This window comes from Acomys minous (genome assembly GCF_964271855.1).
Source record: "Acomys minous genome assembly, chromosome: 14".
Classification (NCBI taxonomy): domain Eukaryota; kingdom Metazoa; phylum Chordata; class Mammalia; order Rodentia; family Muridae; genus Acomys; species Acomys minous.
In genome coordinates this window covers 31,224,525-31,247,131 of record NC_140496.1, presented here as the reverse complement: position 1 = coordinate 31,247,131, position 22,607 = coordinate 31,224,525, and the positions used below count along the sequence as shown (strand labels likewise).

Sequence of the window (22,607 nt, the reverse complement as noted above, 5' to 3'; positions counted from 1 at the left end):
GGCCCCAAACGTGTGAGCCTCCAGCCTCAGACTCCCAAGTGCTGGGGATTCCGGGCATTTATCATCTTGCCAGATGACTCCTTAAAGGAAGGAGACATTAGGCTAGCACGCTGGCTCACACCTGTAATTCTAGCCTATGGAAGGTATTGCTGTAAGTTCCAGGCCAACCTGGGCTTACTGGGTGAGTTCCAGACAAGATGGGGCTAATATAGTGAGATGGTGTTTCAAAAAAGGAAAAAAAAAAGAAAGAGCTATTCTGGTGGCCCTGGCAAGGTACGGATGCTTCTGGAGCAGCTGTGCCATCCCTAAGAGCAAGACTAAGACAGATATACCAGCCGCCATGCCCTGTGGGAGAAGGCAGAAGAGTCTATAACCCACTGGCTTGTGGGAAGGCCAAGTTCACCTTTGACCTTCTTCCTCTGTTGAGTACACATCTAAACACCAAATTCAGATTTCTGGGGTCTGGGCTTTTTTCATACACTCCAATCATTTGCTTATGCCACCCTCCCCAGTAGTAGCTGATGGGGGTTCCTTGGGCACCCCATACTCATTGGCCCATGGCCACCTCTGTCTCTACTCACAGGGCTTGGGGCTCTCCTCATCAGAGGTGACATCAGGGTCAATGAGTTTCTCCTTCACCTTCTCCGTCCTCTCCTTGAACATCTTCACCAGTTCCTGGAGCCGGTCATTGATGATGGCACTGTTCTGGCTGGCTGTGGACTCTGCGCGGTCCTGGCCACTGTGGGAACACGGCCAAGAATGAACCCGGAACAGGAAGGGCTCCCAGGGCCCCAGGCCTATGCTGGGAAGTGTCTATGCCTCCTATTCTAGAAGAGCCCAAGGAAGGTCAATCCAGCCCACTCCTGTGACAATGTCGGACCCACTCCACTCTCTAAGCTTCAGGAGTGGCCTATGCCACCATGCATGGCTGAAGGTTTCTGTTTCTAGTTTGACCAGAACCCATTATAAGCTACATGGAGATGGCAGAGTCACTGGCACTTGGGTCCCTAAGTGAGTGAATGAAAAAAGAGCCTTTCCGCTGACCTGAAATGCACACGTAGTTAATGCTGAGACTCACAAATGAGCTATCCCAGTCATCAGAATGCTGTGGAAATGCAGGTCTCAGCGCCACTGTCCAGGGATGTATGGAGCCTGGGAAACTGATTTAACAAGCTCCCAGGTAGAGACCTACTGCAGATCCTACAGTCTCCTACCTACTTATTTGGGGTTCAGTGCCAAGATTTTTGATGGGGGAAGGGGAGGCGTGCATTCCTCCATCTCTGATCCCTGCTACAATGAACACGTCTGGCCTAGAATCCAAGCCAATCCTACTAAGTCTGTAGCAGCCCTGGGCCAACCAGAAAAGTCCCGGGCAGGAGAGCTGGCCCCGACTCACTGCTCCAAAACATGAAATTCACCCTGTGTGGGGTTCTGAAAACATTCCAGTTCCTGCTCCTCTCCTTGTCTGCTCACCCCAAGCCAGACTCTGAGACCAAGGGGTAGCTTTACTTACTCTGCCTCCTGTGGAGTTGTGGGGTCTGACCAGGCAACCACTGGGGACTCAGCGGGTGACAGGGCCTTGAGCTCTTCAGCTTCATCGTCCTGGGAAGGTAGCTTCTTCCTGTAGTGACCCAGACAGGTAAGGGACCTTCGGAGAAGGCAGGCTAAGGGACATGAATGGCTGCTGCCTTTGAGCTGGTTCCTGAGAGGCGAGAGGGCCTGATCTAGGGACCTCAGTCTGCACTACTCTCAGTGGCCTGGCCCAAAGTGAAAAAGGACTTGCATAATGTGAACTTGGAGTCTGACCTTGGCACAGCTCTTAAACGCCTTTAATCCCAGCACTCGGGAGGCAGAGGCAGGCGGGTTGCTGTGAGTTCGAGGCCAGCCTGGTCTACAAAGCCAGTCTAGGACAGCCAAGGCTGACACAGAGAAACCCTGTCTCAGAACAAAACAAAACAAAACTCTAAGCTACCCCCATCTCTTCCTCTTTTATAGAGTGCCACTTACTGGCACTGAATCCACCCAATGAAACAAAGAGGTATTTGTCCCTCAGTCTAGTCTCTGCCTTAGTGTCCTTCTGCCTCCCACTTCTGATCTGAAGTCTCCTGCCCTTTTATCATATCACCCTCCAGCTGTGAGACAAAGCCACGGAGAGTAATCCGCAGCCCACAGTGTGACCTTCCACAGGTCTCCTCCTCCTTCACTCTGGGTTCCCTAAGTAGAGAACAAAGCCTGGGCTATCTGAGGGAGCCGCTGCTAGCCAGGAAGCCCCAGGCTGTTGCATTTGGAGCACTACTATCTTGTCTGATTAGGTCTGAAGGTGCACAGGTCAGAGCCTGTGGGTGGTACGAGCTGTGGGCAGGGGGCAGCCCTGGGCACTATCTGACATTGGCATCCGCAGGGCTAACTCTCTGGACTTTCCCACCCTCTTCCTCAAGAGTGGGGATGAGTTGCTTTATGGGAGAATCCAAAAACCTAGGAAAGAGAGAAAGACAGGTATTTCTTAACACTCCCAAGAAAGCCATCCCCAGGCTCAGAGAAAGATCTACTCAGGGTGGAGTCGAGTGAGTCAATGCAGAAACACAAAGATAGTAGCTGGGGAATGCAGGTCAGGCCAACATCTAGGTATCTCTGTGTCTGGGTGTGTGTCCTCTTTCTCTCTTGTTTTCTTTTTCTTTCTTTCTTATTTATTTATTTATTTATTTATTTATTTATTATTATTTTTTTTTTTTTTGGTTTTTCAAGACAGGGTTTCTCTGTGTAGTCTTGGCTGTCCTAGACTCACTTTGTAGACCAGGCTGGCCTTGAACTCACAGCAATCCACCTGCCTCTGCCTCCCGAGTGCTGGGATTAAAGGCGTGCGCCACCATGCCCAGCATTATTTATTTATTTTCAAGACAGTATTTCCCTGTGTAGCTTTGGCTGTCCTAGACTCACATCGTAGACCAGGCTGGCCTTGAACGCACAGAGATCCACCTGCTTCTGCCTCCTAAGTGCTGGCATTACAGGCACGTGCCCGGCTTCATTTTCATCTTAAAACAGGGTCCCATCATGTGGCCCGAGCTGGTTTCAAACTTGTGATCCTCTCGCCTTAGCCTTGTGAGTGCCGAGACGGGATGCATGTCCCATCTGCTCACAGTTTAGAAACCAAGGTTTAATGAGTTAATGAATCCAGAGGAGAAGAGTGTCCTAAAGGCTCGTGCTAGTGTATGAACACAAAATGCCCAGTGTAAACACATGGAACCAAGAGGCGAGGGGCATAGTCAGTCATGTTAGCACATGAAAGCAACGTGCTAGCTTGTCAAATGAGGGTCAGAACATCAGGGAATAAGAGGATGAGGGCTCAGGACATAAACTTGACTGTACCCCAAATGGGAATAACAAGTCAATGCACATGGATGGGCCCACATAGGAGGGGCAGCCTTTTGGACACACAAAAAAGTAAATAAATAAAGGAAGTTATGATAAGTGTGATGGCGTACCTCCACAGTCCCCATCACTTGGGGGCGGGGAGGGCAGAGGCAGGAAGCTTGTGAATTCAAAGCAAGCCTGGACCCTGTGGTGAGACACTGGCTCAAGAAAGGGGGACAGGAAGAAGAAAGAAAAGGAAAGAGGAGAAAAGACAAAAGAAGAGTGTTAGGATAGAGTGTGGCTACAGAGCTTGCCCTGCTGTGAGGAGCGGGTACAGGGTGCTGAACTCGCTGCACCATGACAGCTCGAGGGGCACAGGATTGCCCAGCTGTGGTCTTTAACCACAATACTGTGAAGCAGTTTGGTCCAAAAAGGAGATCTTGGGTGCTGCTGGTGGACAAGATCGTTCAGTGGGTAAAGGCGCATGCTGTGAAAAACTAGAGGCGTAAGTTCAAGTCCCAGAACCCCGTAAAGGTAGATGGAGAAAATCAATGGTACAAAGTTGTCTTCTGAGCCAGGCCATGGTGGCGCACGCCTTTAATCCCAGCACTCGGGAGGCAGAGGCAGGTGGATCACTGTGAGTTCGAGGCCAGCCTGGTCTACAAAGCAACTGTGGGGCAGCCAAGGCTAACACAGAGAGACACTGTCTCAAAAAACCAAAAAAAAAAAAAAAAAAAAAGATGTCTTCTGACCCTCTTCCCCACACACCCACCGCTGTCCAACATGCATACCATGGCACATGTACACACTAAATAAATAAATAGATGCAATAAAAACATACTTTTAAATTGCTACGAGGTGCTGGGAGTGTGACTAGTATGTGAGGTCCTCAACTAGAGAAAAAAAAAACGTGAGAGGAAAAACAAACAAGACCTAGGACTGTGGTAATTTATGATCATATGCGCACTTCAGGAAGCAATAAGCTGCCTAAATGTAAAATAAAGCTAAATAAAAGAGGGGACAAAGGGGCTGGAGAGCTGGCTTAGCAGTTAGGAACACTAGCTGCTCTTCCAGAGGACTCAGGCTCCATTCCCAGCACCCACATGACAGCTCACAACTGTCTGTAACTTCCTGTTCCAGGGGATTCAACATGGGGTGAAAACACCAATGCACATAAAATTAAAAATAAATAAATTAGTAAAAAGGTGGGGGCAGAAATTAGTTGTCACATTTAGTGTATGTGTAAACATTAGCGTTTACTGCAGTAGCAATCCCTCTGTCTAGGCAGCTGAGGGTGTCCGGGATAGGTCTCCTCTGAGACTGCTTCTCAGGAACACCAGCAGAAGAGATCTCAGTTCCGCTGTTTCCCATCTCTGATCTCAGTCCTATCTCTGATCTCAGGCTGTCAAATGAGCTAGTGGGCCGACTAGGACAGAAGCTCAAAGCAAAGCATGCTGGGTAACCTGTGGGCTGCTGCAGCAGAGCCAGGAACAGCGAGGGTGTCAGATCTGGCAGGAGACTGCTGTGGTCTCTCCGGTGACGGGACCTCCTCCTCTGGGATGAGGGGGCCAGTGTCAGCATCTGTGTCTTCCACCTGGAGCTCTGGGTGCTCTTTTGTGGCTGGTACTGGGGAGAACAAGGAGGGGCGAGTGAGAGACAGAAGCCTGGTCCTGGCACTCTTTTGGAGGGTCTTTGGTGGCTGTGCCTCCCTGCGGGGGGCCCCCAGCCAAGCCCCATGCACCATAAGGCCCTCTGCGTGATTCAATCTCAATGCCCCAGAACACTCACCCCAGCACCATCTCTGTCTCTCTCTCTCTCTGTCTCTGTCTCTCTGTCTCTGTCTGTCTCTGTCTGTCTGTCTGTCTGTCTGTCTGTCTCTCTCTCTCTTTCTCTCTCTCTCTCTCTGTCCCCAGCATGGAAAACTTCAGCAAGACTAAGTGTCATACAGACAAGCATCTGCTCCCCTCACAAGGTAGGAGAAAGCATGTCTCCTAAGCCTGTAGGGAAGGGCAGAAGCCAAAGGCCTTGGATTCTTGAAGAGTCTCCAACTCAGATGCATTTGCTGTCTTGGCCATGGTGTTTACCTGGTAACCTGCTTTGGCAGGTATTTGCGTCTATACAGGAGGCCCCCCTAGAAGTCACCTGCTGCCTATCTGGACCTCTAAAAAGCCTGAACCTTCTTCTTCAGAATCAGGTGCTTCCTGGGGAGCCTGGGTACCACCTTGGGGACTCAGAGGACACTGAGAGGCTGGTTATACCTAGCAGGGAGCCTTAGAGGCAGCAGGCCACAGGCCTATTCCACAGCAAGGCAGGGAAAATACTCTGAAATAACTGCCCCTGGGACGTTTCTGTTCATGGCCACCATGAGAAATCCAGTGCATAGCTTACAGCCACAACGGGAAGGAAGGAGACCTGAGAACTGGGTGTTTGTTTCCTGAGTCATAAGCCCCCTGGAGGAATGGGAACGGGTTTTTTGTTGTTGTTGTTGTTTGTTTTTAAACTGGGGCAAACCATTTGCTAGATTGACAGGAAGTCCTCAAGTCTCAGGGGAAACGGGAGGCCTCACCTACTGTCCACTAGTCCCCATGAGAGCAGAAGATGAAGGACCCTAAAGGTTAGACCTCAGGGTCCCAGTACTGGTGGTCCCCAGCATGGGCTCAGCTTCAGGCCCAGGATGCACAGTGTGCTGCGACATCCTCAGCAAGTCTAACCCAGGGGTCCAGGCAAGGGATGCCTCCCACCCCTGCCTACCCTGGGCAGGACTGCACCCACCACTGCCATCCCCCAGCAGAGAAGAGAAATTACCAGCTGACAGAAAACAGTTCAGATGAGATGGGTTTTTACTATATTGATTTCTAGACTAATAATACTAGAAACAGAAACATTAAAAACGTTGAATGTTAACTGTTAAGCAATCTATGTATGCTTATAGGTCAGCCTTCCCTCCCTGCCTTTTCTTTTCTTTTGGAGTTTTAAAAAATTAGTTAGTCTTATTGCTGGGCATACTGGCGCACGCCTTTAATCCCAGCACTTGGGAGGCAGAGGCAGGCAGATTGCTGTGAGTTCGAGGCCAGCCTGGTCTACAAAAGTGAGTCCAGGAGAGCCAAGGCTACACAGAGAAACCTTGTCTCGAAAAACCTAAAAAAAAAATACATTTATTAAACCAGGCATAGTGATGCATGCCTTTAATCCCGGCAATCAGGAGGCAGAGGCAGTCTACAGAGCAAGTTCCAGGACAGAACTAAACAGAGAAACTCTTTCATGAAAAAAAAATTACATTATTTATTATGTTTGGGGTGGAAGCTCATGCCATAGTGTGTGTGTGTGTGTGTGTGTGTGTGTGTGTGTGTGTGTGTGTGTGTGTGTATGTGTGTGTGGTAGTTCTCTCCTTCCATCATATGGATTCTGGGGCTCGGACCTCAGGGCACCAGGCTTGGCAGCAAGCACCTTGACCCACTAAGCCATCTTGCTAGCCAGCCTGCCTTGTCCTTTTCTTTTCCTTCTCTACCCTTCCTTCTGGGTTCTCACTATGTAGCCCAGGTTGGCCTTGAATTCCCCAATTTCTTGACTCCATCTTTACAGTGCTTGTTTACAGGTGTGTCCTGGAACTCCCTCTGTAGCCCAAGCTGGCCTCAGACTCAGAGATCCACCTGCCTCTGCCTCCTGAGTGTTGAGATTAAAGGGGTGCGCCACCAACACCAGGTTCTGGTATTTTATTTATTTGGTTTTTTGTTGTTGTTGTTGTTGTTGTTTTGTTTTTTAAGACAGTGTTTCTCTTGGCTGTCCTAGACTCACTATGTAGTCCAGGCTGGCCTCGAATTCACAGCAATCCACCTGCCTCTGCCTCCTGAGTGCTGGGATTAAAGGCATGGGCTACCACTGCCTGGCTCTGGTATTTGTTTTTAAATGTTAAGTACTTCCATCTATTCTGTCCCCTGACCACCCACTGCAATGGGGTCATGCTGGTTTGAGCTGGCTGTGTGTTCTGAGCTCAACCAATGCTCTTGCCCCAGCTTCCCGGGAGTCTGGGATTGCAGGCCCTCACCAGTGTTCCTTAACCTCCCCAGCAGCTCTGTGGGGCGGTGGTTACTCTGTTTCCATTTTGTTCATAAGGGAACTGCAAGGTAGGAAAGTTCAGGAACCTGCTGATACTTAGAGCCAGCTCAGACGTGCTAAGACATGGCTGACAAGCCAATTGCGAGTTTTGCTCTTTTCCTTATATTTTGAGGCAGGGTCTTGCTATGTAGCCCAGGCTAGCCTCGAACTCAAGCTCTTCCTTCTTCAGCCTCCCAAGTGCTGGGATTACAGACGTGTGCCACCACACCCAGACCAGGGCGTGGTAGCTTCATCCTGTATCACCTAAAATCTTTGTGTCACTGCCTCACTGTGTCTGCCACATCCTCATGGCACTGCTGGGAGTATTTCCTACCTGGAGTCCCCAGTGTCCCAGGGAAGATCTAGATGATCACACACACACAGAGACCAGGAAAAGAATGAGACCATGACACCACTGTCACTCTCCCTTCATGTTGAGTGCAGAGGGGACCATTTAGGTCAATGCTTCTGTGGCCTTGTCAATGCCTGTTGGGCACAGAGGCAGCGCCCCTGGACTCCAAGCCTTCAGCAGGCTCTGAGTCTCATGAAAAACAAGAACCACATGAGAAATCATAGCTCCATTTTCCACCTCCCCCACCCCACCCCGTGTTTGTGGTTATTCCTAGGGACGCTTTCTGTTTCTGTCACTGATTTTGTTTTGTTTTTGTGTTTGAGGCAGTATTGCTTTATAGGCCAGGCAGGCACTGAACTCAAGATCCTTCTGCGTCAGCCTTCCTGGGTGCTGGGACAGGCCTAACCTCCTAGCTTTACCTGTATTCTGGGCATAGCCCAGACTTACTTGAGAGAGTTTCCAGAGGGAGTCACCCCCCATCAGATTAGCCTGTGGGCTTCTCTGAGAAGCGTTTTCTTTTCTTTTTCTCTTTTGCTTTTTTTTTTTTGTTTGTTTTTCAAGATAGGGTTTCTCTGTGTAGCTTTGGCTGTCCTGGACTCACTTTGTAGACCAAACTGGCCTCAAACTCACAGTGATCCGCCAGCCTCTGCCTCCCAAGTGCTGGGATTAAAGGCGTGCACCACCATGTGTTTTCTTAATTGCTAATAGATATGGGAGAAATCTAGCCAAGGGGGAGCAAGTCGGTAAGTAGCATTCCTACATGGTTTATGCTGCTTTGAGCTACCCCTGCATTGGCTTACTTCAGTGAAGGACTGTGACCCAGAAGTGTGAGCTAAGATAAACCCTTCCCTTCCACAAGTTGCTTTTGTTCAGCATTTTATCACAGAAGCAAACTGTTGACACTTTCTGTTTATGGCAAGCCATGTCAGTTTTCCATTTGACTAGCCATTAAAAATTTTTCCTGTTTAAGTAAAAGCAGATTAAAATAAGAAGAAAATCCAGCAAAGGAGGCCTAATAAGTAATGATGGTCAAGGTCAGGGGTCCTATGGAGCAACAGAGCTGGGCCCAGCTACCAGCAGACAGAGCCCAGGTGTCACCCCTCATTGTAGGCATGAGCTCACCAATTCTGTGCCCATGGTGAACCTGGAAGAGGAGACAAGACCAGCCAGAGCCCTTTCTTATGGAATGTCCTGTTCCTCCTTACCTGCTCTGATCTCAGAGGCAGCGTGGCCCAGTGTCAGCACAAATGCCAGTCACATCAAAAGGGAGAGTGGGCAGACTGGCTTAAATCAGGGAAGAAAGGGTCAGATATTACCTCAGAGCACCTGTACTCCCCAAGCACTTTGTCAATAGCCAGTGTGTAGTAGCAGCCCAGGAATTAGTTTGGACAGGGCCTTCAAGCTGCACTGAACCCTGAGAACCCCTTTTCCTCACCTGCCTGGACCTGCCGGCTTCTCCTGCCCGTACTTGCCTGCACTTGTAACTGCCCACTTCTCCCGCCTGCCCTTGTCTGAACCTGCCTGCTCACACCTGTCTCTTCTCCTGCCTGCATCTGTTTCTCCTGCCTGCACCTGCTTGCTTCCACTTTCCCTAAAACAGTAGATATAAGTGCCCTCAGAAAGTGCAGCAGGGTCTTAAGGTCAAGCAATGGCCCTCACACCACTCTGCCATTTGATTTTCTGCCTTCCATGGCCTCTGTCCCTTCTTTTTAAAAATATCTTTATTAATTCTTGAGGATTTCATACAATGCTTTTGATCATATTCATTCTCAACTCCTCCCAGATCCACCCCACCTCCCCTTTCCCCTAAACCTCATGTCCTTTTTTATTTTTCATAATAACCCATCAAGTCCAATTTGTGCTGCCCATACAAACTTCTGGGTAGGAGGCCATCTGTCGTCGGAGCATCGTTGACCTACCAGGAGCCACATCCTTAGAGAAAACTGACTCCCCCTTTCCCAGAAGCTATCAATTGTCCATAACACTTCAGTTAGGAGTGGGAGTGACCCCTGCCCCTTGCACCAGCATTCTCCCCAAGCGTCATGCGCTACAGAGCTGACTTTTTTTTTTTTTTTTTAGTATATGCACTCCCCATGCGAGCACCTGCTGTTTAAAAAAAAACAAACTATAATAGGAGTGGGCTGCCTGTATGAAATGATGACCTTCAGAAAGTGTATATAGTCAAGGACCTAAATTGCTAACTGTGAAATTTTAGGCATATAGAAAGAAAAGAACTAATCGTGCGCCCCACCCCAGTCACTACAAAGCAGGCGAGAGGTCTGTAGAGGAAGGAGGTGTGTGTGCATGAGCACAAAGCATGTTCCCATAGCATGGCACACAGGTGGGAAGACAGCCCAAGCCATGCAGAAAGCCTACTATGCCATGTCCCGAGCATGCTGGGGCGAGATCACACTACCCAGGCGACGGATGGAGCTCCTGATCTCCTTGGTGAAGTTGGAGTTGGACAAGGCTGTCCTCCGGGAAACGAGGACAGGGATGCGGGTGACTGCGGGACGATAGCTGGGCACATTGGGGAGGTGCTCGGCTGGGTTTGGGGGGCCAGGTCTGGGGCCCTCCTGGCCAGGTGGCTGGTCCTGGACCAGGCGATTCAGCTCCATGTTCAGGCCTGGTTTAGCCATAGTACTGGGTCCAGAAGGTGGCAGGCAGAGGCGTGACCCTAGGGGACTGTAATCGAGGGCTGCGTTGAGGGAGGTGGTGTAGGCAGAGCTCCTCCCCAGTGGAGACATAGACCAGCCTAACACCTGCCTGCTGGAGCAGCAGTACTGCTCAGGCCTGCAGCATCCACTCCTGTCCCCAACACTCAACAGTAAAAGCATCACCGAATCACACAGACGGTTCACCCATAGCTTCAAGACACATCCCAGAGCTTTGAGTCCACCTATCAGCCACAGTAGTAGACCCCTTGTCAGACTCAAAAGATGCCAGACTCAGAGCCTCAGAAGCCAGGCTCCAGTGTGCTGAGCTCAGTCCAATTTTTCTGTTCATAGAAACCCTGCAGCCAATTCGTCACCCTTCCAACCAAAGATGCTGGGGCCCTGGAGTCAGGGGATTTCATGCTAGAATCACTTGAGGATGCTTACGTGGTCCTGATGCCCAGCCTTGTTCCACCTATCTGAGACGTGGGGCTCAAAGCTATTGCCTCAAAGGCTAGCATGAAAACAAACCACCAGGCAGTTAGCAGGCAGATGCTGGCTCCACAGGGCTTGGTGGGACCTGAATTCTGCACTTCTAAGCAGTTTTGAGGGGACACTGAAGCTGTACACTGCTTTCCCAGACTGCCTTGGAAAGGGGACAGAACCGACTTGACCTTTTTTGTTTGTTTCCCCAGCCTTCACATCTCTGAAGGTGCCCAGTTTCCAGCCTGTACTCCAAGGTTCCTACAGATGAATGTTGCTGTCAATAAAGGAAACTTTTGAATAATAGGCTGCACTGAATGATAGGCCCTAGCACTGCTCCACTCTGAGAGAGCTAGCTCTGGGTCCCACAGCAAGGCGGAGCCAGAAGCCAATGTCGTCTGTGCCTTCACTTTTTGCCTACCCTGAGTCACCCACCAAACCTCAATTTTCTTATCTGTAGACTAATCTGTTGGCCTTCCCAGGCAACTCAAGGGCCAGTAGCTTCAAGAACAGAATGCGGGGGCTGGAGAGACGGCTCAGGGGTTAGGAGCACTGACTGTTCTTCCAAAGGTCCTGAGTTCAATTCCCAGCGACCACATGGTGGCTCGCAACCAATCTATAATGAGATCTGGTGCCCTTTCTGGCATGCAGGTGTACATGCAGGCAGAACATTGTATAAATAATAAATAAATAAATCTTAAAAAAAAAAAAAAGAACAGAATGTGGGAGTGCATAAGTAATGTAGCCCTGTAGGCCAGGATGTCATCTGTTCAGGGGCTGTGACACAGCCTCCTACTTAGCACCTACACCCAAACCCTGGGGATTCCAGGTATATGGTGGTTTGAATGTAAATACTCTCTCTCTCTCTCTCTCTCTCTCTCTCTCTCTCTCTCTCTCTCACACACACACACACACACACACATACACACACACACACAGAGGCTCACAGGAAGTGACACTATTAGGAGGTATGGCCTCGTTGGAGGAAGTATGTCACTGGGGGTAGGTTTTGAGATTTCAAATGTTCAAGCCAAGCCCAGTCTCTCTCTCTCTCTCTCTCTCTCTCTCTCTCTCTCTCTCTCTCTCTCTCTGTGCTGCCTGAGGATCCAGATGTAGAACTCTCAGCCACCTCTCAATGCCTGCACGCCGCCATGCTTCCCACCATGATGATAGTGGACCAAACCTCTGAACCTGTAAGCCAGCCCCAATTAAATGCTTTCCTTTATAAATGTTGCTGTGGTCATGATGTCTCTTCACAGCAATAAAACATTGACAGGACACCAGGCCTGGGGTTGGGATGGTAGAGAGGACCACAGTAGAAGCTGGGTATGACTGGAGCTCCCCACCCAGGGCATGCTCCAAAAGACAGGGGTGTGGTCACAGAGATGGGGTGTGGTCATGCCATTTACAGGCTCTGGCCCCTGCACCACTAGGGGTCTCTATGAAGGTTATGCTGCATTTTTCCTGAGAGAAGATGCCATGAGAGACTGGCAGGGCAACTCTCCCAACACTCTTGGGGGTCATTTATCCAGTATCTTTGGATGACTTCTTCTAGTTGAAATAATGTAGCCCTAAGACACAGAGGAAGGTCTTTGCCCAGGACAGAATGGTGGGGTCTCAGGCAGGAAGGAGACGGAGGATATGGAAGAAGGTTGCCCACTCCAAGCTCCCACCAGTCTTAAACTCTCTAGGGCATCCCTGTACAACTTAAACCTACCTATTGAGTTGGTCTCCTCCTCTTCCTCCTCCTTCTCTTCTTCTTCTTCCTTCTCCTCTTCCTCCTTCTCCTCCTCCTCCTCTGGCAACTCCTACAGAGACATTCAGAGAGAACGCTGGGTGCTCCATTGGATTCCCGCCCCCCAGCTCCTGTCCCACCTAGTACCAATGCTGGGGACAAAGCTACCCAAGCAACCACCCTCTGAATCTTTACTCCAGGACCACACTTCCCTTAGTATGTCAGCCCCTTGGGGTGCCCCTTTAACCTCAGCCTTGTCTGTCCTATGGACAGCTCACCAGCAAACCCCATTCCCGCCCCTTCATCAGTGGCCCCAGGTTGCCTGGGCTAGGAACTCTGTACCTGGAGTGATTCTATCTGTGGCTGTGTCCTGTCTAGCTGGCACTGGTCCACATCAGCCTGCACCACCAAACAGCTATCCAGCAGGACACTGTGACCCAAGGGACAGAGGAAAGAGCCAGTGTTAGTGGAGGTTGGCATTTCCAGATGCTGTTGAAGTCCAACTCTGACCAGGTGCAGGGAGCACAGAGATGTCAGAGGTTATGTCACATCCACACTGACCGTCTACTGTCTGAGACAAGGGACTGCCAAGTAAAGACCACAGCTATGCAAGGAAAGAGGCTTTCCCCAAGGAAAGAGGCTTATACACTGGGCCTCAAGGATGACTTCAGACATGGGGAGAGGATTGGTCCAGAAAAAGGACACCATAGAAGATGCTCAAAGGAGCATTTCTGGGATGAAGCCCACTCCAGGTTTCCCCAAGTCTGAAGGAAACCTTGCTGGCTGTAGGCAAGTAAACAAATGTTAAGAAAATCAAGGGCTAGGGTGTATGTATCTCAGTGGTAGAGCAGTTGTCTGGCATGTCAGAGGTCCTGGGTTCTATCCCTGGTATGGGGTGGGTGAGTGTGGAGAGAGGTACCATGACCTGACCAAAGCCACAACCCTTAACCCAAGGCATTAGTTGTTTCTCCGCCATGAATTCAGTTGCCAACAGTGCAACGCTGAAGGCTTCTGATGCCCCTGGTCCAGATGGCAAGTCTACATGAGTGGCAAGGCTAGGGGTGAGGGAGGCCTTGGGAGGGGCAGGGAGGAGACTGTGGCAAACAGGAAAGCTCTTGCCCATGTGAATGGCGCCCCACTCTGTTTGGAAAGAGGCGCCAGGGGTATCAGATCTCCTCATTTTCCACAGGAATCCGAACCATGTTTTTCAGGTAGACTGTCCTGATGTATGTATGTTAGCGTACATCTATCCAGAAGAGCAGGACAATCCCAGGACTCAGGACATCGAGGCAGGGGAGTCAGAAGTTCAAGATGAGCCTTGGCTATATAGCAAGTTTGATGCTGAACTACGTAAGAACCTATGTCAGACACCCCATCCCCCTCATTTCTACACACACACACACACACACACACACACACACACACACACACGCGCGCGCGCGCGCGCAGAAACTCAAGATTCAGCCTGTAGATAGAATTGAGCCCCTAGATATCTGTGTGTGACCTCCATGTTAGAATGATAAATCAGAACGAGAAGCTGAGGTGTTGTGAGTGCACATGCGTGTGTGCATGCATAATGTGTGTGTGTGCTTGACCAGGGTCTATGTCATCCAGGCTAGCCTAGAACTTGCCGTGTATCGAAGGCTGGCGAAGAAACAACAGGGCCTTGGGTTAAGGTTTGTGGTTTTGGTCAGGTCACAACACCTCTCTCCACACCCACCCACCTCATCCTGGGGATAGAACTTGTGGTCCTCCTGCCTCAGCATCTCTGGTGTTGGGATCCCAGGCACGTACTGCCAAGGCCAGACTCTAATGTGACATTTGTAGTTAGACCTAAGCCTTGTCTCCTAACAGCGTCACCTGCTCCTCAGAGCTCTGTCTCGCCGGTTCACAGCAGATGTTCTAAGGTGTCATATCTACCTAGTGGGCTGCGTCTCAGCATTCTCAGGGTGGGTAATCAGGGGTTGGGACAGGGTGGAGTGGAATCTATAGGAAGCCTGCTGCCAGAGATTGTGAACAAGCCTGCAAACACGTGGCCACGGCAGCTGCCACGGGGTGTCTCCCAAGTCCTGTGCCAACCTCTTTGCAACATCATCATCATCTCCCTCTGCTTTCTTATCCTAACAGCCCCTGCCAGGGCTGTGGTGAGATGGCTTAAGCATTTCATCTTAGAAAACACAGGCTCAGAGAGGCCCGCGGGCAGCATGTGGTCACGCAGCCTTCACAAGGTGAGCCCAGATGCAGGCACTTGCTCCGATCCCGTGCAGCCACCCTGAGTGTCTACACTGCCCGCTGCCTCACGTCAGATTTTGACCAGGTACATTAGCCTTCATGGGTCTCTTTACCCCTAAAAATAGGTTAAAATTACATCCCAATGGCATTTGATGAAGAGCAATGTTAATTTATAGCTTGTAATGTTTCCTTATGTCTAAAAGTTCTTTTGGTCTGGCTTTTGTTTTTTTAAGAGAAAGTAAAGGGACCTGATACCCTATGAGCATATACAGGGGGAGGAGGTCCCCCTCAGTCACAGTCATAGGGGAGGGGAGTAGGGGGAAAGCGGGAGGGAGGGAGGAATGGGAGAATACAAGGGATGGGATAACTATTGAGATGTAATATGAATGAATTAATAAAAAAAAAACAGAAAGTAAAGGTTTCTTAGATTAGAGAGTTTGGCTAACATGCACAAGACCCTAGGTTCATTCAAAGTAATATTCTAATATTCTCTTGGATCCTTCACATATTTTGGTGCTATGCCTCCTGCCATAAGCAGAAGTTGCTCTGAGGGCCTGAGTGGATTCTTCTAAAAAAAAAAAAAAACAAAACAGCACCCAGCACAAGCCAGAAGCCTCTTTGTCCAGATCCTCCCAGCATGGCCTTGGGCAACCTACCTGGAACCCTGGGGCGGCCTCTGTCTATTCCGGTGTCAAAACAAACAAGCGGACAAACAAACAAACAGGGCCCTGCATGATAATTCCAGCTGCCTGCGGTCAGGGAGCCTGAAATGGCAAAGCTATAAGAATATCAGGTGTCAGGCTGGAGAGATGGCTCAGAAGTTAAGAGGACTGTCTGTTCTTCCAAAGGTCCTGAGTTCAAGTCCCAGCTACCACATGGTGGCTGGCAACCATCTATAATGAGATCTAGTGCCCTCTTCTGGCATGCAGACAAACATGGGGGCAGAATACTATATAAATAATAAATAAATAACATTTTTTTTAATTTAATAAAAGAATATCAGGTGCTATCTCAGGATTCTTCTGCATTCTTCTCTCTAAACACAGTGAGATGCTGGCTTTGTCTGTGTTTTACTGTGAAGGAGCCAGGCTCACCCTTGCACTTCCCGCCAGAGTGGCCAAAAACCCAGCTCTGAACCTCGATGTGCCCCTCTGCAAAGTGGGCTTAGTAAAGGACCTGCCATTCCTGCCATCTCAGCAGTGTGTAGCAGCTCTTATGTCACTCTTACAGCTAACCCCAGAGGCAGCCTAGGCAGCAGGTTAGGACTCTGCAGACATGTTTTGATAAACAACCTCGGCTAGCAAAGCAATTTACTGGCATAGTGGTGGCCCTGTCCACATTATCAAGAGCTGCTGAGGGGTCACTCTACCAAAGCCATGTTGTTCCTACTTGTCATAACTCCCTCTTATCTAGCTCCCTTTAACTTCTAGAAAGTTCCCAAGTCCCAGGGAATCTCTAAGATGATTAGAGACGGGCTGAGTAGGCTTCCAGCAGGCTCCTGACTTCTAGAGTAAGGATTAAGATGTGGCCATGCGGGCTTCTACATTCAGCAGTCTTCTCTCCTCCTCCCCCCACCCCACCCCCACAGCCCACGGTCCCCAAGTTCAGGTCTGCAGGTCACCTTCAGCAGTGTGTTCCTCCTCTGAAATTCCAGCTCAGAAGGAACAGAGGACAAGAGGTCAGAAACAGGAGCAGTCACCTACTTGAGTCTTTCGGGCTCTGCTGATAGGGAGGCCCATGTTGTAGTAGGTCAACTTGGGGCCTTGTGACAGTCACACCAAGCCTGGGGCTGGAGCATATGAGTGGAGCCGGGAAGAGCCCTGGCTCAGGCAGGACAGCAGTTTCTGTGATGTTGTGATTGGCTCAGCATGGAGCCACTGGTCCTTCCTGGTTCTAGCCACATCAAGGGGCTGTGCAGGGAACTGCAGGAACGCTCCAGGGAGGGCAGGTGGGGACTATGGGCCAAGGTTGCTAGGAAAAGCAGAGCTCTTGCCTGCAGAGACAGGGTTGCTAGGCAACCAGCTGCGTTACCAGGGCCTTCACGTCATCAGTAACCTGTGTCTCTGCAAAGCTGGCCAAGGGCATCCTTCCCCAGACAGTAACAGCCCAGCCCAGCCTGTCCCCAGCTTTACATCTTCCATGTGTGTACCTGGGACCACTGATTGCCATCAGAGTGCTGTTCCTCCCTGGGCCCAGGGGCCTGAAGGCTCTCTGAATTCAAAACTATGGGTGACCACTTAGGGTGAATACATGCCTGAGGTGTCTGGTCTGTGTAGACACATGCCTACATGTACATGGGTACATTTATACACACATGTGAGCTTGTGTGATGATGCATGTGTGTAAATGTGTATGTGAGTGTGTATAGCCAGCGTGTGTCATACACATATGCATGCGTGCCTATGTCACTATGTCTGGAGACACATGTATACCCGTGTGAACATTCTGTGGGCCTATATGGGCACTGGCCTTTGGAGGTGTCTCAGTTCAAGAACAGGGCACATGCCAGACTTTTCAGGCACACAGGGGTCAGTGGGGGAGTAACCAGAGCCAGCACTCTGTACAGAGGTGGGTGAAATGCAGACAGAGCACACACCGGCTGCACTACGGAAGAGGAGAAGACTCAAAGGGCAGAGGTGGGCAGCACATGCCTAGTTTTCCCAAAAGAAAGACTTTTGCAAGCAGGGCGTGGTGGGGCACGCCTTTAATCCCAGCACTCGGGAAGCAGAGGCAGGCGGATCGCTGTGAGTTCGAGGCCAGCCTGGTCTACAAAGTGAGTCCAGGACAGCCAAGGCTACACAGAGAGAGACCCTGTCTTGAAAAAAAAAAAAAAAGACTTTCACAATGCTAGGGATGGGACAGAAAGTTTGTACGGTTTTTCTTTTTTCTAAATTGTTTGCATGTGTATGCATGTGGTGTACATGCACATATATAAGCATGTGCGTGTACATGTGTACACACAGGTTTGTGGTATGTGGAGGCCTGCACTTTCCTTCCATCACTTCCCACTGTTTCCACTGAGACTCTCTCAACTGAACCCAGAGGTAATCCAACTGCCTAGTCTGGCTAGCCAGCTTGCTCTGGGAATCTCACTTCCACCTTTCAAGGGTTAAATTACAGGCAGGCCACCATGTTGCTTGGCATGTATGTGGGTTCTGAAGATCTGAGCTGTCTCCCCAGTCCCTAGATAGACAGCTCTGAAGAGAAGATGAAGTAAGCATTGAAGAAATGGAGGTAGGCAAGGAGAAAATGTGGGAAGACAAAATGTAAACTGAGTAAGAGCGCCCTGAGAACTGATGTTACCCCATAGGATTTTACCGCGCCTCTTAAGCCAGATTCATGGTTAACTGTTTCTTGCCTGGAGATGAAGCAGTCCTTAGTGAAAGCAGAGCATTAGTCACCAATGGGCCCTACGCCAGGGAGGCCCCACAGCACCCACTGACTACCATCTCTGCGGCCCCTCTGCAAGGGCTGCTGTCGGCTGAGGTGGGCACCGGTGAGGGAAGCCACATGCCAGGGAGCCCTGCTGACAGGCATGGGTCCATTCCTGGCATGAAGCTGTGCTCGGAACACTTGTGGTGTTGCTGGGACCCCAAGCTCTGGCCAAAGAGACCATCCCAGGATTACGGGTCTGGGTCCGGTGTTGTGACAGTGGGTAACATGGCAGATCCAGGCACTGAGGCAACAGGTTCAAGTTGGGAACAGATAGGTTTCCTGGGTCCACAGCAGCTGCTTCCTGCTGTCCCTGTCTGTACCTCTCCAACAGGGCTGTCAGCAATTCCACCTTCCTGCTCACAAACCTTATGCTCCGTGTGACTTTGGGAAATCCAGGTTCAAGGCTGTCACAACTTGCTTCGGGGACAGCATGCTTTGAACACTGCCTGTGTGTGCCCTTCGCGCCCCATGCGCCTTCACTGGTAAAGTCCTTCAGATTCTCCTCATTGTCCGTTTCTGGTCATGTGCTTGGCTTGTGCCCTCTCCTCACTCATTCCCTGCTTTCTCCCCGCCCAGGGCTCCCCGTTCTGTCAAATATTACCCTAAGTCTCCAGCTCCAGGTCAGGGAGCTGCCTTCCAGTTTTCAATCTTTATTTGGAAAGTCGCTGTGTGGACTTTAATGCGACTGCTGTCAGGGCATTGGAATCAAGCGTTACAGGACAACAGAGCAAAATCCAGGGCAGCTGTACAAGCTGTCAGAGGCCATCATAGGATCACTAGGGTGTGTGTGTGTGTGTGTGTGTGTGTGCATATAAGTGTGTGCGTGCACATGTGCATGTGTGTATATATGTGTGTATGTGTTTGGGCATGTGTGTACTTGTATATAGGTGTGTGGACATTTGTGGACACATTTGCATGTGTGTACACGTGTGACCGAGTATGTGTGTGTATATGTGTGTGTATATGTGTGTGTACATGTATGTGTATGTTCGTGCTTACATAGGGGCTTTGCTGTTAAGAGAGAAGTGTTGTGAGCTCAATGCATGTGTTCACTAATGTACCTATATATGCCATTAATTTTACATTTATCTAGTGCCTACTGTACACCAGGCCCTGTTCTCAACTCTGGGATACAGTAGTGAAAACAGCAGGCTCAAGTCTCAGATTGCACAGGAGGGCACCTGTGCGAGTGGGAGGGGGGGTATCGGGCAATGGGTTCAGTTTGAGTACCATGGGGACCCTAACCAGCTCAGCACAGAACAAAGGCAGAAAGCACGCCACCCCAGGAGCCCCTAAGCCCACCGCTCAGGACGAGTCACTCACATAGGCTCCTCCTCTTCTTCCTCCTCCTCCTCTTCCTCTTCCTCCTCCTCTTCTTCTTTTTCCTCTTGAATCTGTGGCAGCTCCCTGAGTCAGGGCCAGAGGAAAGTGGTGAGCCCTCCGCAGCTGCTCCGGCCCTCCTCACCGCATCTCTGACACGTGTCCTGGGATTTCCCAGCAAAGCTCCATCCAAGAGCTCCATACCAGTAGCCTCTGGCCACAGCCTTCCTACACTGTCCTGATGGTGACTCCAGGGCAGCTCTGAGCTTCAGTAAGCCTCAGTTTCCACCTATGCATTTCTTAGCAATGCAGGTCAGGAGCTAGAATTGCTCATCATGTTAGCCCTCTTTACATGCTTCTCTGACATGAAGTCGATCATTTTGCTCCTCCCTGCTGTGCCTCAACACGGGCCCAAAAGCCATGGGGCAACTTAGCTGCGAGCTAAGACAAACCTCCTTTCTTTTTCTTTTCTTTTTTGTTTTTGTTTGTTTGTTTTTTGTTTTTCAAGACAAGGTTTCTCTGGGTAGCCTTGGCTGTCCTAGACTCGCTTTGTAGACCAGGCTGGCCTCGAGTTCACAGAGATCTGCCTGCCTCTGCCTCCGGAGTGCTAGGATTAAAGGCGTGTGCTACTATGCCCGGTCAAATCTCCTTTCTTTATAAGCTGGTGGCCTTGAATATCTAATTACAACAGAGAGCTGACTAACACACAAACTAAATGTCACCAGTGGAGTGTCCGAACATGGTCCAAGAATGGAGTCATGTAAAGGGAATCCTGAGTGCTTGTGAGAAAACTCTAGGAAAACAAAGAAAAGGGTTGTGTGGCCTGTTTCTTCAAAAACACAGAACTGATCTGGAATGTGCTTTCCTGTCCCTCCCACCTGTAACAGATAGGAATGAGTTTGCTTTGGATTATTCATTACAACTGGCTATTGATACTTGTTTATAGGCCTCTACTGAAAATTATGTTTTTGCCACATGTGGCTTGTCCTTGTGACTGTGCACTTTACTCAGAGTATAAACTGCCTGATGCTCTGAATAAAGTTGGCTATTGCATGAGACTTTAGTTTGCCGCACATTTAGGCCCTGCTCTCCCAGGTTCACGGTGCCAACTGGAACAGTAAACAAACATTTATTTGAAGCTGGGCTCAGGGACACACACCTTTAATCCATCCAGCACTTGGGGGGGGGCAGAGGCAGGCAGATTGCTGTGAGTTTAAGACCAGCCTGTTCTACATAGTGAGTTCCAGGCCAGCCAAGACTCCATAGTGAGACCTTTTCTAACAAACAAACAAAAAAAATAATGCTATATCCATATAGCAGAATACTATACAGCTATGAAAACAATGAGGATGATTTTCATCTAGTGAATTATAGAAAGCTCCGAGGTATATTATTGACCAAATATGACAAAGGACAGATAAGTACATGTGATACGCCATCCTTTGACCAGAGAGGAGTTGTCCTGGCTAGCCTTAATTGTCAACTTGACACAGTCATCTCAGAGGAGACACCTCAGCTGAAGAACTGCCTACATCAGGCTGGTCCCTGGGTATGCCTCTGGGAGATTGTGTTGATTACTAACTTACATAGGTAGGCCCAGCCCACTGTGGGCAGTTCCATTCCCTGGGCAAGCAGTCCTGCGCTACATAAAAAGCTACCTAAACATAAGCCTGGAAAGCAATCCAGCAAACAGCATTCCTCCATGGTTTCTGCTTCAAGTTCCTGACTGACTTCCCTCAGTGATGAACTATGACCTGGAAGTATAAGCAGAAATAAACCCTTTCCTCCCTATGTTGCTTTTGATCAGAGCGTTTCGTCGCAGCAACAGAATCCAACTAGAAGAGGGGGTTCCATGCGTATCTGTCCCCAGACTATCTCTGAAGTGGGGCCTGGTAGCCACGTGCCCAGGGGCTGAGGGCAGGCACTGGGGGTGGAGAGGCAGGCGAGGTCCTGCACTGGGCCCTTTTATGCTTTTAGGAACCACACCTGTATGCCTGGTGCCACCTCAAGCACTGACTCCTTTTCCAGGACTTCTAGGTTTCCCCACCTGGGCATCTCCACTACGGCTTCACTCTCTTCTTCATACACCGGAGCCACCTCCATGTCCTGCAGGCTGACACTGTCTTCCTGCTGAGTGTCCTCCCAGCAAGGGTCCACCTCCTCCAGAACAAGATCCTGCTCCACCTGTTCCACGGGGAGGATGCTGACTGCAGGGGATAAAGAGGAGGGAGCCATTTGTGGGGTGAGGAGGGTAGCCTGTGTTCCGGACTCCTGGGGGTCCATCCTAGTGATCTTCTCCCAGCAGTGTCTTCAGTGTCTTGGCTGCTAGCTGGCTGTGTTACCAACAGGACCATAACGGGCATGCTCGATGCCCCAGGGACAGGCTCAAACAATACAGCTGCTCATTCATCCTTTTCCCAGGACTCTCCACCTTTCTGTTCTTGGGATCAAACTCTGGTTACAGCTGGCCAAGCTTGCTTCCTATCAGGCCTTTCTTTCTTAGAAGTTTGGCTCAGAGCAGAAAGAATATTCTATTCACAGCGTCACAGCTGATGTCAAAGGACCCAGACTAGATATTTCACCATCCCCAGGGACGGAGTGCCTTGGATTGTCCCAAGGGGTGCAGAGAAAGCCTGCTCCTTGCTTTTTCCTGTGTGCTATCTCTTGGTGGCAGCGTGTCTGTGAGCTCAGCTCCTGCTTCTGGGGACCTTGTTGTCTTTTTTAATTTTATTTATTTATTTACTTATTTATTTTGGTTTTTGAGACAGGGTTTCTCTGTGTAGCCTTGGCTATCCTGGACTCTCTTTGCAGACCAGGCTGGCCTCGAACTCACAGAGACCTGCCTGCCTCTGTCTCCCGAGTGTTGGGATTACAGGAGTGTGCCACCGCGCCCAGCTTCACATCAGTTTTCTAAAGTAGGAAGAACCATTCTCCCCATTTCATTCTCCGG

The 22,607-nt window shown here is 50.0% G+C and overlaps 1 protein-coding gene across 5 annotated transcripts in view; it reads right to left on the bottom strand.

The window, feature by feature from the left end:
* CNGB1 (cyclic nucleotide gated channel subunit beta 1) overlaps positions 1–22,607 on the bottom strand; it is a 75,460-nt gene that overhangs the window by 26,398 nt on the left and 26,455 nt on the right. For 4 of the 5 annotated variants that reach the window (XR_014774533.1, XM_084757095.1, XM_084757096.1 and 1 more), the window contains exons 13-19: positions 21,705–21,864; positions 19,661–19,744; positions 13,013–13,100; positions 12,653–12,743; positions 4,815–4,977; positions 1,514–1,621; positions 582–739 (exon numbers count right to left, since the gene is read on the bottom strand). Coding sequence is in view for 4 of the 5 variants with exons in the window: in XM_084757095.1 (XP_084613221.1) it covers positions 582–739; positions 1,514–1,621; positions 4,815–4,977; positions 12,653–12,743; positions 13,013–13,100; positions 19,661–19,744; positions 21,705–21,864 (852 nt within the window). In the remaining variant the exon portion in view is untranslated. Of the gene's footprint in view, positions 1–581; positions 740–1,513; positions 1,622–4,814; positions 4,978–12,652; positions 12,744–13,012; positions 13,101–19,660; positions 19,745–21,704; positions 21,865–22,607 lie in introns of those variants that run through there. The other variant, XM_084757098.1, reaches the window with a different exon arrangement.